The sequence below is a fragment of the Phodopus roborovskii genome, unplaced genomic scaffold, assembly GCF_943737965.1.
Source record: "Phodopus roborovskii unplaced genomic scaffold, PHOROB, whole genome shotgun sequence".
NCBI classification, from domain to species: Eukaryota; Metazoa; Chordata; class Mammalia; order Rodentia; family Cricetidae; genus Phodopus; species Phodopus roborovskii.
The window spans coordinates 3,117,535-3,132,603 of NW_026126436.1; the positions used below are offsets into that span (position 1 = coordinate 3,117,535).

Genomic DNA, 15,069 nt, shown 5'->3' on the forward strand with positions numbered 1-15,069 from the left:
TCAACCTTTAGGTTTCATGCTTCTGGCAGGCAGAGTCAGGAAGCAAGAGGAAGCTGATGTCATTCAAGAAGTTCTTGAAAAACATTTCAAGAAAAAATTGTGTCCTCAGTCTCTCTTTTCCAAAGAAAATGTTCTGAAGTTACTGGGTGAGTAGACCCAAACATCATAGGCACATCAATAAAATTGTGTTCCTTGGAGCCTACAGTTTTATTCTGTTTTGATAGGTAAATCATCTACCCACTCAAGTCTATTGGAGTCCAAGTTCAGCCATGTAGTGTGGACTGAAGACATGCGGAGACTGGCAGTGCTGGTGGACAGGGCGCTGGAATTTGGTGAACCTGTGTTGCTGGTTGGAGATACTGGGTAAAACTCTGCTTGTTGAGAATTCCCAGGTTACTGTCCTGGGGTTGGGTTATATCTGCAGGAGTGGGGGAAGTACTTAGGAGTTCCTTTTTGCATTCTTTCTCTCCGTTGTCTTCTTTCTTTTTCCTCCTCCTTTTTCTTTGAAAACAAGATCTGTTATTTATCTTCATAGTAAACCCTTTGCATATGGGAGCAAGTGTTTTCTCCTGTTATGTCATTGGGAACTATTTTTATCTATTTATTATTTTTAATGTAGCCAGTAGGTGTGGAGAGAGGTTGCTAGTATTTCTTGGAGAATCTATAAGGATTGTGCTTCTTCCTCTCCCTTGATTGCTGTTGGTAGATCTAATAGAATGAGGTATTTGTAGTTTTTGGCCTACTGTACAAAGGATTTGGGAGGGCACTGATGTTCTACAGAGGAACAATGCGAGCCTGGGTTGCAGGGGTCCCGCAACCTTGCTGATACAATGCCTGTGGCTATGTAGTTGGAACATATGCTACTTACTAATGTGGTGTATATTTTCGCAGGTGTGGGAAAACTACCATCTGCCAAATGTTTGCAGCCTTGGCAAATCGGAAACTATACTCGGTCAACTGCCACTTAAACATGGAGACATCAGACTTTCTGGGGGGCTTAAGGCCAGTGAGACAGAAGCCAAATGACAAGGTTTGTCTAGTAGCAAGTATTGATATGTTTATTTATTTAAAGAACTGTGATTTGCTAAGTTCATGTAATTGTATTCTTAAGGGAAGACCTAGTTCAGATTTATGAATATGTGCATGCCTATATTAGTCTATAGGTTATCTTTATAAATTTTTGACCCTGTCTTAGACCTTTGCTTCTTGATGAATGTGGATTTTACCTCAGACATCTACCTATGAGTGTATTTTATTCCTCCTGCTTCTTTTCCAAACCATAGGAAGAAATGAACACAAAACTGTTTGAGTGGCATGATGGTCCACTGGTTCTGGCCATGAAGGAAGACAGCTTTTTTCTCTTAGATGAGATCTCATTGGCTGATGACTCTGTCCTGGAAAGACTAAACAGGTAACATAAGTGAGGGGCTTCTCTTTACTGATGAAATTTTTGACCTGGTTTTAGTGTCTCATGTTTATTAATTCTCTATACTTAGTAGATAGGAAATGATGGAATGTATAGGAGTTGGTGTTGTTTTTGGCTTTGGAGATTAGATGGTTGTTTTGTTTGTTGTTTTACTTTTTCCCTCAATCAGAAACAATCAGTGTGAGGTGATAGAGCTAAAACCAAATGTTTGGGTTACAATGATTTTTTAAAAGCAGAGTTTATGCTTATATTTATTACTTAATATTTTAAATGAAGCTAGTGTTAGAATCCTAAATTTGATAACTGCAAGGCATTTCCTCAACCTCAGACCAATATTAGTCCTGATATATTGATATCAAATTTTCTCTCATTGGGGTATTGTGTATCTTCAAAGGTACCATGTTTATAACTACAGTTCAGTATTTAGTGAACTTACTGAGATTTTTCAGTCATCATAGTCTACCTTATGTAGTTAATACTTGCTTTATGTGACTGTGTTCGTTCATGTGAACATCAGTGTGTATGTCAGCAGTCAGCATTTGCGTGTCTTCCTCATTTATTCTTCACTTATTTTTTAGACTGTCTTTCATTGATCCTGGAGCTCATCAGTTTGACTATACTCTTGCAGCATGTCCCATGAATCCAAACTCATGTCCCTATTTTTGTGCATCAAGCCCTGTATCAACTGAGCTGTCTCCCTAACCTGTTGAACTGAAAACTGAAAGACACTTTATAGCGCAGACTGCCATCAATCTGTCACCAATCCTCTTCCCTGAATTCCCTGAGTGCTGGGATTACCAGTATGAGCCATCCTATCCACACAGCTCTGCATTAATGTTTTGAAGTTTGTCCATATCACACTATGTATTCTGTGTTTCTTTTTATTAGTAACAGCATTGGATGTTTGGCATTTTATTCACCACTTCACTATTTGTTGGTATTTTTGTTATTTCTACTTTAGGGGTATTATATAAATGGGGTAACAGTGAACCATTGCATTTAAGACATTTGCTGTCCATATTATCGCTCCTCCCTCCTTTTGATTATACTCCAGGACCTTGGCCCATTGGTTAGTTGTGGATTTCTGCAGCTGCTTCTATTTGTTTCTGGAAAAGGGTTCTAGGTTCTCTGGGGTTGTGGATTATAGGCTGGATTATCTTTTGCTTTATGTCTCGTATCCACTTATGAGTGAGTACATAATATAATTGTCTTTCTGCTTTTGGATTACCTCATCAGGATGTTTTGTTTTTTTCTAGTTCTTTACATTTACCTGCAAATTTTAGGATGTAATTGTTTCTTACCATTGTGTAAATGTACCACATTTTCTTTATCCATTGTTCAGTTGAGGGGCATGTAGGTTGTTTCCAGTATCTGGCTATTACAAATAATGTTGCTGTGAACATAGTTGAGCGAATATCCTTTTGGTGTGAATGTATCTCCTTTGGGTATACGCCCAGCAGTGGTATTCCAGGGTCTTGAGGTAGGTTGATCCCTAATTTTCTGAGGTATTGCCATACTGATTTCCACAGCAACTGTACAAGTTTGTACTTCTACCAGCAATGGAGGAGTGTTCCCCTTTCTCCATATCTTTTTCCAACATAAGCTGTCATTGATGTCAAGACCATGATGGGGAAACCCACAGAATTAGCTGACCAGAGCTAGTGAGAGATCACTGAATTAGGTCTGACAAGTGGGGAATCTGCATAAGACCAAACAAGACTCCCTTTATATAAGTGACAGTTGTGTGACTAAGACAGTGTATGAGGCCACTGATAGTGGGTCCAAGATCTAACACTAATGCACAAACTGACTTAGTGGAGCCCATTCTATATGGATACCTTGCCCAGCTGGACCCAGGGGTTTTGCAGGTAGAGAGGTGCCTTGGTCCTGCCTCAACTAGATGATGGGACAGACTTAGTAGACTTCCTAGGAGAGGCCTTATCCTCTCCAAGGTGCAGATGGGTGGGGGGACTGGGATCAGAATGTAAAAATAAATTAATGAAAAAAGACGTGTTTTCGTGATAGTACATTAGTAGGCAATGTAAAGAAAGAAATTGGTTTGATTTTTATCAAAAGTATGTTCCTAGTCTCAGAAATGGCTCTGGGTAAAGGTCCCTGTGAACCAGTTTGGTGAAAAGGAAAGAGCCAACACCCAGAAGTTGTCTATGTTGTAAAACAGAAAGGCCTACATACACACACATACTCGTGTGTGTGTGTGTGTGTGTGTGTGTGTGTGTGTGTGTGTGTACACGTACATACATGTAATCCCTGCAATCAGGCACAAGAGGCTATATCATTAGACTCCATTATGTAGACAACTTATGATGGGACACCACTAAATGTTGACATACAATACAGTGTATAAGCCTTCTCTAATTTTTTTTTCCCTAATTTTTCTTTTAGTGTCCTTGAAGTGGAAAAGTCTCTGGTATTGGCTGAGAAGGGCAGCCCAGAAGATAAGGACAGTGAAGTAGAGCTCTTGACTGCTGGGAAACATTTCCGGATCTTAGCGACCATGAACCCCGGGGGCGACTTTGGGAAAAAAGAGGTAAAATTGCTTTCTGTAGTAGAATTTTGGTTTAGTTTTTGCTTCAGCTTACGGACATCCATAAATGTGGGATGTTGTGCTACATTTATATAGTGGTTAACAATTCAGTGGTACATTATAAATTCATAAAAATATGTTTCATTATTATTGAAAAACCATATAGACATTTCTGTATTCTTCATTCTTCCTCTCTATCCCCAAGAAGTCATGAATTTCTCTCTTCACTGACTTGTTACTGTGAGTTGCTCTCAGTCTGTGGCAGTTAACTATTCTGGTTTATACCTTGCTTTGAAAGACTCTTTCAGTCTCCATGTGTGCTTATGAGATAGAGTCTGCTTAACCAAGTTCCTGAACTTGCTGCCTCAGCCTCCTGTACATGTGCCACCATGCAAAGACAGAACTTTGCTTCCTTAAATGCTAGAGTGGTCTTATGAGTGACTGCAAAGTGTCAAATATATGTCCCAGCAGTGTTAGCTATGGTAGTGCATGCCTGGAATCTCAGAGGCATCTTGGAGATAGGTCTATAACAATCTTGAAGCCAACTTGGGCACATAGGTTTCTAGATAGAGCATGTTTATGTTTTTTCTATTACCAGTAATGTGAATCACCCAACATTGTAAGAACATTTCCTTCTCCTCAGAAGGTTGTTGTTAGCATCAGGGAAGAACCAACAATCCTGTGATTTCAAAAAGTTCAAGGAGCTATTTGATGAGAAGTGCAGCATTTTGTGCCTTGTCATGTATAAGAAAACGGAAATGATCTTCAGTGAAGCGTTATAACTCTTTAATAACTTGTTGGGTGTCTAAAATGTGACCATAGTTTTTTTTTTTTTTTTTTTTTTTTTAGTAGCATAAGAGAAAGAAAGTCGCTGTGCTTTAGAGATCGGTCTCAAGATTTTTTTATGTTCATTCCCACATATAAAGAATACACGAACACATGGGTTGCACACCACACACAAACATTTGAAAATGGCAACTCTTAATAAGTGTAGGGTGCTCTATCAAGAACCCTCAGACCCATTTAGTGTCACTGCCAGGGCTAGATCAGCATCAGTACTTTTCTGCAGGAATTATATTGTATATGATGAGCTCAGGTTCTTAAACTGGCTTGTCACCACATAAAGAATTGTGTAGCCAGACAGTGTGCACCCACCCCCTCCCAGCACTTGGGAGGCAGAGGCAGATAGATCTCAGTGAGTTTGAGGCCAGCTTGGTCTGCAAAGTGAGTTCCAGGACAGTCAGTTACATAGAGAAACCCTGTCTCGAAAAAACTTTAAAAAAAAAAGCCAGTGAATATGGGGGAGGAGTGGAGATCATGAAAAATTTGGCAATAGTAAAGGGTTTCTGAATGTGTAAAGACTAAACATTAATTCAAAATCAATACATACTGATCCAAAGTATTTCTGGCAACTCTTGACATCTTGCACCATGACCCTAACCCTGATAAATGGACACTGCCTGATACACTGCTCCTCAGATATAAGACTTTGGTGTGCTGTGAACTAAACTGTCATGCTTTTACTATGTGAGCAACTTATGGTAATCTTTTAGAGACCACAGGCTTTATTATGGGAAAGAATTGTAATATTTTATAACACCCCTCCTCCCAAATAACAACAGCAAAAAGATTGTTAATGTTAACTTGCCTCCCAGGTTAGCTTATACTTTAACACAAAGTTGCTATCTTCTGCTGAGGAGGAAGCTACCTTTGGCTTTTGTGTCTCTAATAGAGCAAGGAAAGCTTAATAGATCAAGTACTAAAGACGTTTGATCATCTGGAGGGGCAGTGTGAGTGTGAGAAACATGAACCTAGGTGAGCTGTTCCTTGGTACAAACATTGTTCTTGATCACTGAGTAATAGTCCAGGTGATGGTTACTAAGAAGTTGGTGACAAATGAATTAACTCTGCACCTGTAACACTGCAGACTTCTGCCATCAGTGGTTCTGAGTTTGAAAAGGGAAAGTAGAATATAGATAATAGCAGAAGCTGTCTGCAAGAGCAAACAAATTTTTGTTGTTTGGAGGTGAGATGCATGCCTCTTTATTCTCTCTCACTTTGAGCCATATAAGTGATGTTTTCCTCTTTTACGCAAGACAGCACTTCTCTGTGGGAAGTTGTATACCTGAATGACAGTTAAGGGATTGACTGGTACTGGAGTTCTATCATTGCCACCACTTGCCCCCTAAGGCCTTAAGATTCTGCAAAGCATCAGTAAACCGGGTTCATAATGCCAACATGAGGGAAACATAGAGATGAATGTTGAAGAAGCGTGTGTGGGGAGCCATTAAACTACTCACTAAATATATCTACTAGCAGAGAGAATAAAACAGGCATCTAGTATTTGCTGGAGTCACTGCTAATATTTTCAGAGGACTAGTTCTTTACTTCAGAAGCTTTTAACCATTGTGTTTCTTACAGCTGTCTCCTGCCTTAAGAAACCGGTTTACAGAAATATGGTGCCCTCAAAGCACAAGGCGTGAAGACTTAATTCAAATAATAAATCATAATCTTCGTCCAGGATTATCTCTGGGCAGAATAGGTCATAAAGGTGAGTTTGCAGGTTGTGCTGGTGATGGTTTGGAAGGGGGGTGTTTTGAGAGTATGGAAAATTAATTGTATATATAGTCAGTGTGTTATAAAAATGAGAGTCAGAAATAGGGATCTAGTACATCTGTGGGAAATACAGTATTTACCTATCTTCTTTGAAAGTCTTCCCAATTTTTTTCTCTTTCAGTTTTCATAGATTGTTTGTGTATGTATGTATGTATGCATGCATGCATAGTTTACATGTACATATGGAGACAGACTTGTCTTCCATTGTTCTACCTTATCCATTGAGGCAGGGTCTTCCAGTCAACTCCATAGTACACCAATATGATTATTCTTGCCAGCTCACTCAGGGGAATCTCCTTTATCGTCTGAGACTGAAATTATAGGGAGGATACCTTGCCTACCCATCATTTTCATTGGCATCGGGAATCTGATAGTAGGTTTGGGTGCCAAGCCCTTTAACCTCTGAGCCATATCCCTAGTCATTTTAATCGTTACTACTATGACAAGTTTGTATTTAAATATTCATTTTTATGTGTCATAAGGATAATCTTTAATTTCAATTATTTATGATAAGTTTTTGTAAGAACAGCCATTCAATTTGAATCATGAGACAAATTTGTGTGAAGCCTCACTCCATTTACCAATTGGATTAATGCCTAGACTAGAAAACCACACAGATAAATGAAAGAGCTAAACTAATGCCACTAAAAAGATGGCATTACCCATTACAGTAGAAAAAAATACTAACAGATGCACATTCACAAAAGTTTTCATGTAAACTAAAAAGCAGAGGTCTTGCCTCCCCAGTGTTCTGGGATGTTTCATAGAAAACAGTTCCTTCTGCTTCATTCTAAGGGGCTGGCATAGCTGAGGTGATGCTGGATTTCATTGACTGGCTGACCCACCAGGAGTTTGGACGAAAGTGTGTGGTCAGTATCAGAGATATTTTGTCTTGGGTTAACTTCATGAACTCAATGGCGGAGGAAGCTGCTGTGAAAAGATTACAGACCATCTCTACTGTGACATCTTTTGTCCATGCTGCCTGCCTGGTGTATATAGACGGAATAGGTTCTGGTATGTTTTCTCTTGGTGGGGACAGTGGGCTTGTCAAGATAGAGGAGAGTGGGGAAAGGAAGCAAATCACATTATATATTTTTAGAATCACTTTAATTGGATATTTTTAACACCTAGAATGCCTCCATTCCTCCTCATACTCTTTGAAAAGGGTGACAATTTTCAAAGGTAAACGAGGTCCTAAATAAATTGATCAGCCAGTGAGAACGCTCAGAGCATAAAGGTATTTATCACCAAGAGTAATGAACTAAGTTTGAACCATATTGTAGAAGGAAAGAACTAACTCCCACAAGTTGCCCTCTGACCTCTGTTCATGTGCTGTGGTACATGTACACATCCCCCTCAGCCAAACACACACACACACACACACACACACACACACACACACACACACACACACACACAAAGTAAATTGAAGAACCAAATGGCTATTTGTGCTATATATTGCCTCCAGATCACTTTGTGATTGGGTGATGTCAGTTCATCCCTAAAAAAGCTGCTTTATTGATGGTGCATAAATTGGGGAAGGATGTTCCATGTACATTCTTCCTTTTTCTTCTGGGTTGCTTTTTAATTGAAAGCTGTATTTAGCCTCTGCTGAGGTCCTTTTCCTCAGAAAAGGTCTAAGCTCTCCCTGATCACAGTGGGTTTGATGGTACTGCTCCCTCTCTTATAGGGATCACTTCCTCTGGGTTTGGTACTGCCCTCTTGGCTCGTGAAGAATGTCTGAAATTCCTAATAAAGAAACTTTCCAAGGTAGTCAAACTGACAGAATGTCAGAAAGATGAATTGATGATCTATGATAGACTCAAACCCAAAGAATTCACTGATGTAGATGACCTTTGGGGAGTACACCCATTCTTTATACCAAGAGGTAAGAGTGGTTTTAAATCAGTGATTATTCCCCTCCTGTGGCTTATAAAAACACTTGTGTTGGGACTTAGTTTTGTGTGTATTACTCAGGATTATTTTTCATGTAAGGTTCTAAACCCCACTAAAGCTAGCAAGCCCATAAAATGAACTACATAGCCCTGTTGTCTTATAATGCATCTTAACTATAAACTCTATTCTTTTTTACAAAAACGTGTTTGTGAATCCTTCATAGCTGATAGTTTTCCTCAGTCTTCCTCTCTTAGCATCTGCCTTATGATCTGGCAGTTGTACAGAGACTTAGAAAATATCTGTTGGTCAAGTTCTATAGATGAATTAATGGTTAAATGAGAAATGACGTGTAAGGAACAATAGATTTCACTTCTGATCCTGCCTCTCCCTCTCATTAAATTGCCTCTGCCAAATGTTTGTTTATTAATTTTGTGATGTTAGGATTGGACCCAGGGTCTCTGGCATGATTACACATCTCCTTTAACTCTTTTAATATTTATGACTGTTGCTTCCATGTAAGGGTCATCTGTTGTTTAGCCTGTTCCTCTGTGAGTAATAATTATTGAGCACACTTACAGTGATAGTTAAAGAAATAACCTATTCAAAATGATGGATTGTACTAAAGATGTGTAGTATTTAAAGTCTAGTTTGTTAAAGAAGTGTCACCAGCTAGCCCTGTATTTGTGGTATAGTTTGTATTAGACACGATTGAGGAAAGTATGTTTTGGGCTTCAAAATTTATTTAAGGCATTTTATAGATCCAAAACTGGGAGAATCGGTGGGCGGTGATAACATGTTCACTATAGTAGTACTCACTGATGGTACCCTTCCTGATGAATAGATAACCTTGGATTGAGAGGTATACAGGATTTCATTGTACTCAGCTTATGTCTCACTTCTGTTCTTTTCTTAAGGACCTATCCTGAATGAGCACAGTATTGCTGACTATGCCTTCAGTGCAGGCACCACAGCCATGAATGCCCAAAGGCTATTAAGAGCTGCTAAACTGAACAAACCCATTCTCCTGGAGGGTTCACCTGGTGTTGGCAAGACAAGTTTGGTGGCTGCATTAGCAAAGGCTTCAGGAAATACCCTGGTTAGAATCAACTTGTCAGAACAGACGGTAAGCTTAAGTAGCCTAAAATGCCAATTAGTAAAGAGAGGTAGAATTGTCTGTCTACTTATAAAGATTCCTGATGGGCAGTCAGAACTCTCAGCACCAAAACCTTGTCTTGAGGTGATAAGTATCAGAGAAACATGCAAACTAAATCTTCTGCGCTCTTCATGGCCAGCACCACCTAAAATATTTTTTATTTAGGTGTTTTAATTCCAATTTTCTTTTGACAAAGGACTACTCATTTCTGTATGTTAATGTATTTTTTTTTTTTCTTTTCCAAAAAAAAAAAAAAAAAAAAAAAAAATCTTAGAAGTAAAGTAACTTGGAACCTGTCCTGGAACTCCCTCTGTAGAACAGGCTATTCTCGAACTCACAGAGATACACCTGGGTCTGCCTCCAGACTGCTGGGATTAAAGGCATGTGCCACCACTGCCTGGTTATAAAGTAACTTTTTAAAAGTCTTATGAACATGTGGGAGAGAGATGAAACGTTGATCAGGGTCTGGGAGCAAGGTGGCTGGCATTGGTACTGCTTTTGCCAATGTTTGTGTAAAGCTCACCAATTAATCTCCAAGAAGAACTAATGGTCTGAACATGTGTTCAAGGAAGTTGATACTTGGTGCATTTTGATTAGGAGATTCTTAGGGCATGTTTAGACTCCTGGAAGAAAATCCCAAATGGTTGGGACACGACAGAAAAAGAAAAAAAGGAGGTTTGGGGAATATTGTATGATGTCCATCCAAGCATTTATCATTGCAGATTTAGGTTCTACTAGATTTGTTTTTCTCTCCTGTTTTTGTTTTTTTGTTTGATAATGGTGTGACCTTTTGTTACAGGACATAACTGATCTGTTTGGAGCAGATCTACCTGTTGAGGGTGGCAAAGGTGGAGAGTTTGCATGGTGTGATGGGCCCTTGCTGGCAGCTTTGAAAGCAGGCCATTGGGTCGTGTTGGATGAGGTGAGCATCAGGACCAAGATGGGGTCCCAGATGGTCCTAGCTGACAAAGGGAGGTTTCTGTAAGAATCAGTTAACTGATTTGCTGCCTGCTGTTCAGGGCAGATACCCATGGTTCTAGAGGTGGGCAGATCAGCAAAAGAGAAAGCTTAGATTTAAGCTAAAGGCCACAATGGCTGTATTAAAGCTTACATCCAGGGTCTGCGGGACATTCTGAATTTGGATACCAACTTAGAGCAACTTTCTGTTTGGGAATATACAGAGGATTTAGCCATGCTTGTAAGACATGATGAGGTTCTGGTAGAAATAACTCACATGATTACATTTTATTGATGTGCATTCTTCGACTTTTTCAGTGTTATCTAAGACCACTCATGTCTCATATCCATGAGCTCTGACTCAGAATCTGAAGGCCTGAATTTAGTTTAGTTAGTTCTTTTTATTGTTTATGTCTGTGATCACAAAACTATTGGTGAAAGTTAATTCTATAGACCCTTTTGTGTTGTTACATCACAACTTTGAAACCCATTTGAGGATTATGTTCAGTATTTGAGCGTGTTATTACTGAGAGTGGAAGTTCATTATCCATGTAATTAAATGTGTTCAAAGATAAGTTAAGTTTAGCCTGTATATCTCCTTATGTTACTTAAAAACTTATATTGGGGTAGATTTGGTGGTTTAGAGAACTGCCGTTCAGTTTTCCATATCACATTAGTGGTTCCCAGCCATTTATAACTCCAGTTCCAAGGGATCCAGGAGCTTCTTCTGAACATCAATTGGCACCAGGGACTCATGTGCACACATACATACATGCTAGTAAAGCACTAATGCACATAAAATAGATAAATCTGAAAGAAATTGGAGCCATATACAGGCTTTATATTTATGCATATTTATACAGTTACATTTAAATTATATAATAAAATTTATGCCTACCCCAAATCTTTTACAATATATGAGAAATAAAATTTGAGTTTCTCTGACTTCAATCAAGAAAACCTATTTTACTTTACTGCCCATAATTATTTGCTTGTCTTTTGTTGTGGTTATAAACTGAAATAGTGAGACAGATATTTGTATTTTCTCTCCCAAATAGCTTAACCTGGCTTCTCAGTCCGTACTAGAAGGCCTCAATGCTTGTTTTGATCATCGAGGAGAAATCTATGTACCAGAGCTAGGCATGAGTTTTCAAGTTAAGCATGAAAAGACCAGGATATTTGGTTGTCAGAATCCATTTAGACAAGGAGGCGGAAGGAAGGGCTTGCCTAAGTCTTTCCTTAACAGATTCACTCAGGTAAGATTCCCTGCTGCCCTAGTAACCAGTTGATGTTAGCATATCCACCATGTATGTAATAGAGGCACTCCTTCCCTATCTTTTTCCTGTGTGTACTGTGACCTGGATACCTTGGTTTGTTGCCATTTAGAAGACAGCGAGATTACTGCCCTTAAAAGGACTTCGAAAATACGCTCTGGCATAGAGGCTAGTCACAATGATTTCAAGTGGTGAACTTTTACGGGTTTTGTAATGAAAGTAGTGTGTTTCAGAATTAAAATTTGAGAATAGAAAATTGCCATGAGATGTGCATAATGTCACACTCCTTTAATCCCAGTACTAGGAAAGCAGAGGGAGGTGAATCTTTGAGTTCAAGGTTAACCTAGTCTACATAGTGAGTTCCAGGACAACCAGGGCTACACAGTGAGACCCTGTCACAAAAAAAAAAAAAAAAAAGAAAAAGAAAAAGAAAAAAAAATTGTACAAATAAAAACCAGTAACCCTTCATCTATCATTAGAAATATCAAAAATGTTATTTGTTTTTGTAAAGGGATATGTTTATATAATGCTTATTTTAGTTGGTATTTTTTCAGTTTCATTAAGATTTGGAAAGTGCCTGTAGATGTTGTCTCTAATATCCTGTTCGCCGATAGTTAAGAATTTTCTGAGTATCATTTAATAATGTTTATTGTGCTGGAGAGGTGACTCAGCAGTTAAGAGCAGTTATTGCTCTTGGAGAGGACCCTGGTTTGATTCCCAGCATGGCTGCTCACAACCATCTCAGTCCCAGGGGATCTGACACCTTCTTCTGACCTCAACAGGCACCAAGCACAAATATGATAAACATACATGCATGTAGGCAAAACACTAACGCAATACAATACTAAAATTCACTTTTAAAAAAGAATGTTTATTATGAAAATTGTCACACATAGAGTTGGCTGAATTTTATAACATGTTCATCCTATCTTGATCTGAAGTATTTAAGAGTACTTGTAGGCAATTGTTGAAAACAAATGCAATTTAAAAGTGAATTGCATGGGTCTCTTTAACTTACTAAATAAAGCTTAAAGTCTATATTTTGGAACTATAGTTTTTCATTGTAAGGAATTTCTAAAGCTCAATTATTGTTCTTTAGTATTAAGTAGAACTAGCACATGGCATGGTAGGGGTGTCATTTTTCTAGTGATGTTTGTGTCTTACAGGTCTTTGTAGATCCCCTTACTGTAGTTGACATGGAGTTCATTGCCAGTACTTTGTTCCCAGCCATTGACAAAAGTATTGTTAAGAAAATGGTAGCTTTCAATAACCATGTAAGTACCAACTTGTGTTTTCCTTACTCTTTTAAAACCATCATTTCCTCAGAACAAGACTATCAAATTACCATTCTGATGAAAGAAATTTAGAGTGTTCTGCAAATTTGTAGTGGAATATGAGCTACCCTTTTGATGGCTATATCCTTCCTACTTTGTGGGGCATAGCAGTGGTGCTTTAAGGATGGATCTTCTTGGCATTTAGAAGTTTAGGTTAGGAGGAATCATTTGAATCAAACCTATTCCATTTTAGATTCCATGTGTATATGTAACATATTTATTGTTAGTATATAGTGCAGTGTCTGATAGGATATGATTTTCAATAAGGATGTTTTATTTCTAGATTGATCATGAAGTGACTGTTGAGAAGAAATGGGGGCAAAAAGGAGGACCCTGGGAATTCAACCTCCGAGACCTTTTCCGCTGGTGTCAGTTGATGCTGGTTGATCAATCTCCTGGCTGCTATGATCCTAGTCAGCATGTGTTTCTAGTTTATGGTGAAAGAATGAGAACCAAAGAGGACAAAGAAAAAGTGAGTCTCACACTTCTTCATTTGTCTTTCTTTCTAAAAACTAGTTCCTTCTAAAGATAGAATAATCTCATCAAACACCAAAGCCCTTAGCAATTCAGACATTGCTAGGACATATGAAGCAGTCCTAGCACAGTTTTGCATCTAGATGATTTGCTTCTCTGTCTATACATAGTCACAAACCTTAGACCAGAATTGCCAGGATTTGCCTGGTTCATATTTCTAGCATGATGTAGATTGCCCTCCAATAATAAAGAGCTTGGTTTTCAGTTATTTTTCTAAGATCAAACAAGGGTATTCCTGGGTGTTTCCTTGTTAGGTTCTTAATTAGGTGTCAAAATATAATGTATTTTATCTAGAAAGCATAAGTAGATATAAAGAGAAGGTAATTTTTTTTGTTTTGTTTTTCCTTTTCTTTTTTTCTGTTTTGTTTTTCACCCAACAAGAGAAGATATTTTGTATCTTAAGTGGGCTATAAATCCACCTTTGTAAGAACTTGACACTAGGGTTCTAGCTTACATTTAAGAGTTGTCTGTGCTTTTGCTCTCTGAGATTTTACTATGTTGTCCAAGCTGATCACAAATGTCTGGATTTATGTGATCTTCCCACCTCAGCCTCCCCTGCCAAGACTCCAGGTGTGCTTCGCTGTACCCTGTTCTTGTCCATTTGGGTTTGTGGTAGATTAGAGTCTTACACATGAAATCTCTCAACACATGTGCAGGAAGTACTGTCAGTCTTGGAGTCTGAGAGGAAACAGAAGCAGTTGACAGGGTGGGCCCAGTTTAGGTGCCCTGTACTTTATCTGCTTTTGTTTTCTACTCAATCTCACTGTTTAAAGAGGAATTATTGGGGAAGAGAGAAATGGCTCGGGGCTAAGAGTGCTAGCTATGCAAGATTCCAACACCATAACAGCCAGGCATGAATTCCTCCCAGCTCCACCCATAACCCAGCACTGAATGGGGTGGAGATGAGGATTGCAGGTTGCAAGCTTAGCTACACAACAGGATCTCTAGGCTCAGTTGGAATGTGATAGAGGAAGACATCTGGTCTGAGCCGGTGTACACAGCTCCCTCCTCACCATTTCCTCTTTTCCCCAGGCCTCCTCCCCCTCTGAGAGGAAGTGAATTTATTTACATACTAGTCCATGTGTTAGAAGCAATAATTCTTTTGAAGAAATGTGAATGTGTGACAAATCACATGAATTTCATATCCCTCTTACTGGAGCCCACATTCACTTATAAATACTATACAGAACTACTCAATTGTTGACAGCTTATTACCTAAAAAATAGCTTTCACTCATTGGATCAGGGAAAAAATGTTCCGTTAGTATATAAGTTCCAGGACTACACAGAGAAGTTGTAGCAGAGGTAGGCTTAACTATTGATTCAAGCTAGCCT

At 38.8% G+C, this 15,069-nt stretch overlaps 1 protein-coding gene across 1 annotated transcript in view; it reads left to right on the forward strand.

The window, feature by feature from the left end:
• The window catches only part of Mdn1 (midasin AAA ATPase 1), a 134,037-nt gene that overhangs the window by 51,820 nt on the left and 67,148 nt on the right, over positions 1 to 15,069 (forward strand). The window contains exons 28-40 of the mRNA XM_051187490.1: positions 12 to 146; positions 225 to 363; positions 892 to 1,030; positions 1,284 to 1,411; positions 3,830 to 3,974; positions 6,393 to 6,522; positions 7,383 to 7,601; positions 8,278 to 8,475; positions 9,398 to 9,606; positions 10,436 to 10,558; positions 11,652 to 11,849; positions 13,034 to 13,141; positions 13,485 to 13,673. Of these exons, the coding sequence (XP_051043447.1) occupies positions 12 to 146; positions 225 to 363; positions 892 to 1,030; positions 1,284 to 1,411; positions 3,830 to 3,974; positions 6,393 to 6,522; positions 7,383 to 7,601; positions 8,278 to 8,475; positions 9,398 to 9,606; positions 10,436 to 10,558; positions 11,652 to 11,849; positions 13,034 to 13,141; positions 13,485 to 13,673 (2,060 nt within the window). The remainder of the gene's footprint in view (positions 1 to 11; positions 147 to 224; positions 364 to 891; positions 1,031 to 1,283; positions 1,412 to 3,829; positions 3,975 to 6,392; positions 6,523 to 7,382; positions 7,602 to 8,277; positions 8,476 to 9,397; positions 9,607 to 10,435; positions 10,559 to 11,651; positions 11,850 to 13,033; positions 13,142 to 13,484; positions 13,674 to 15,069) is intronic.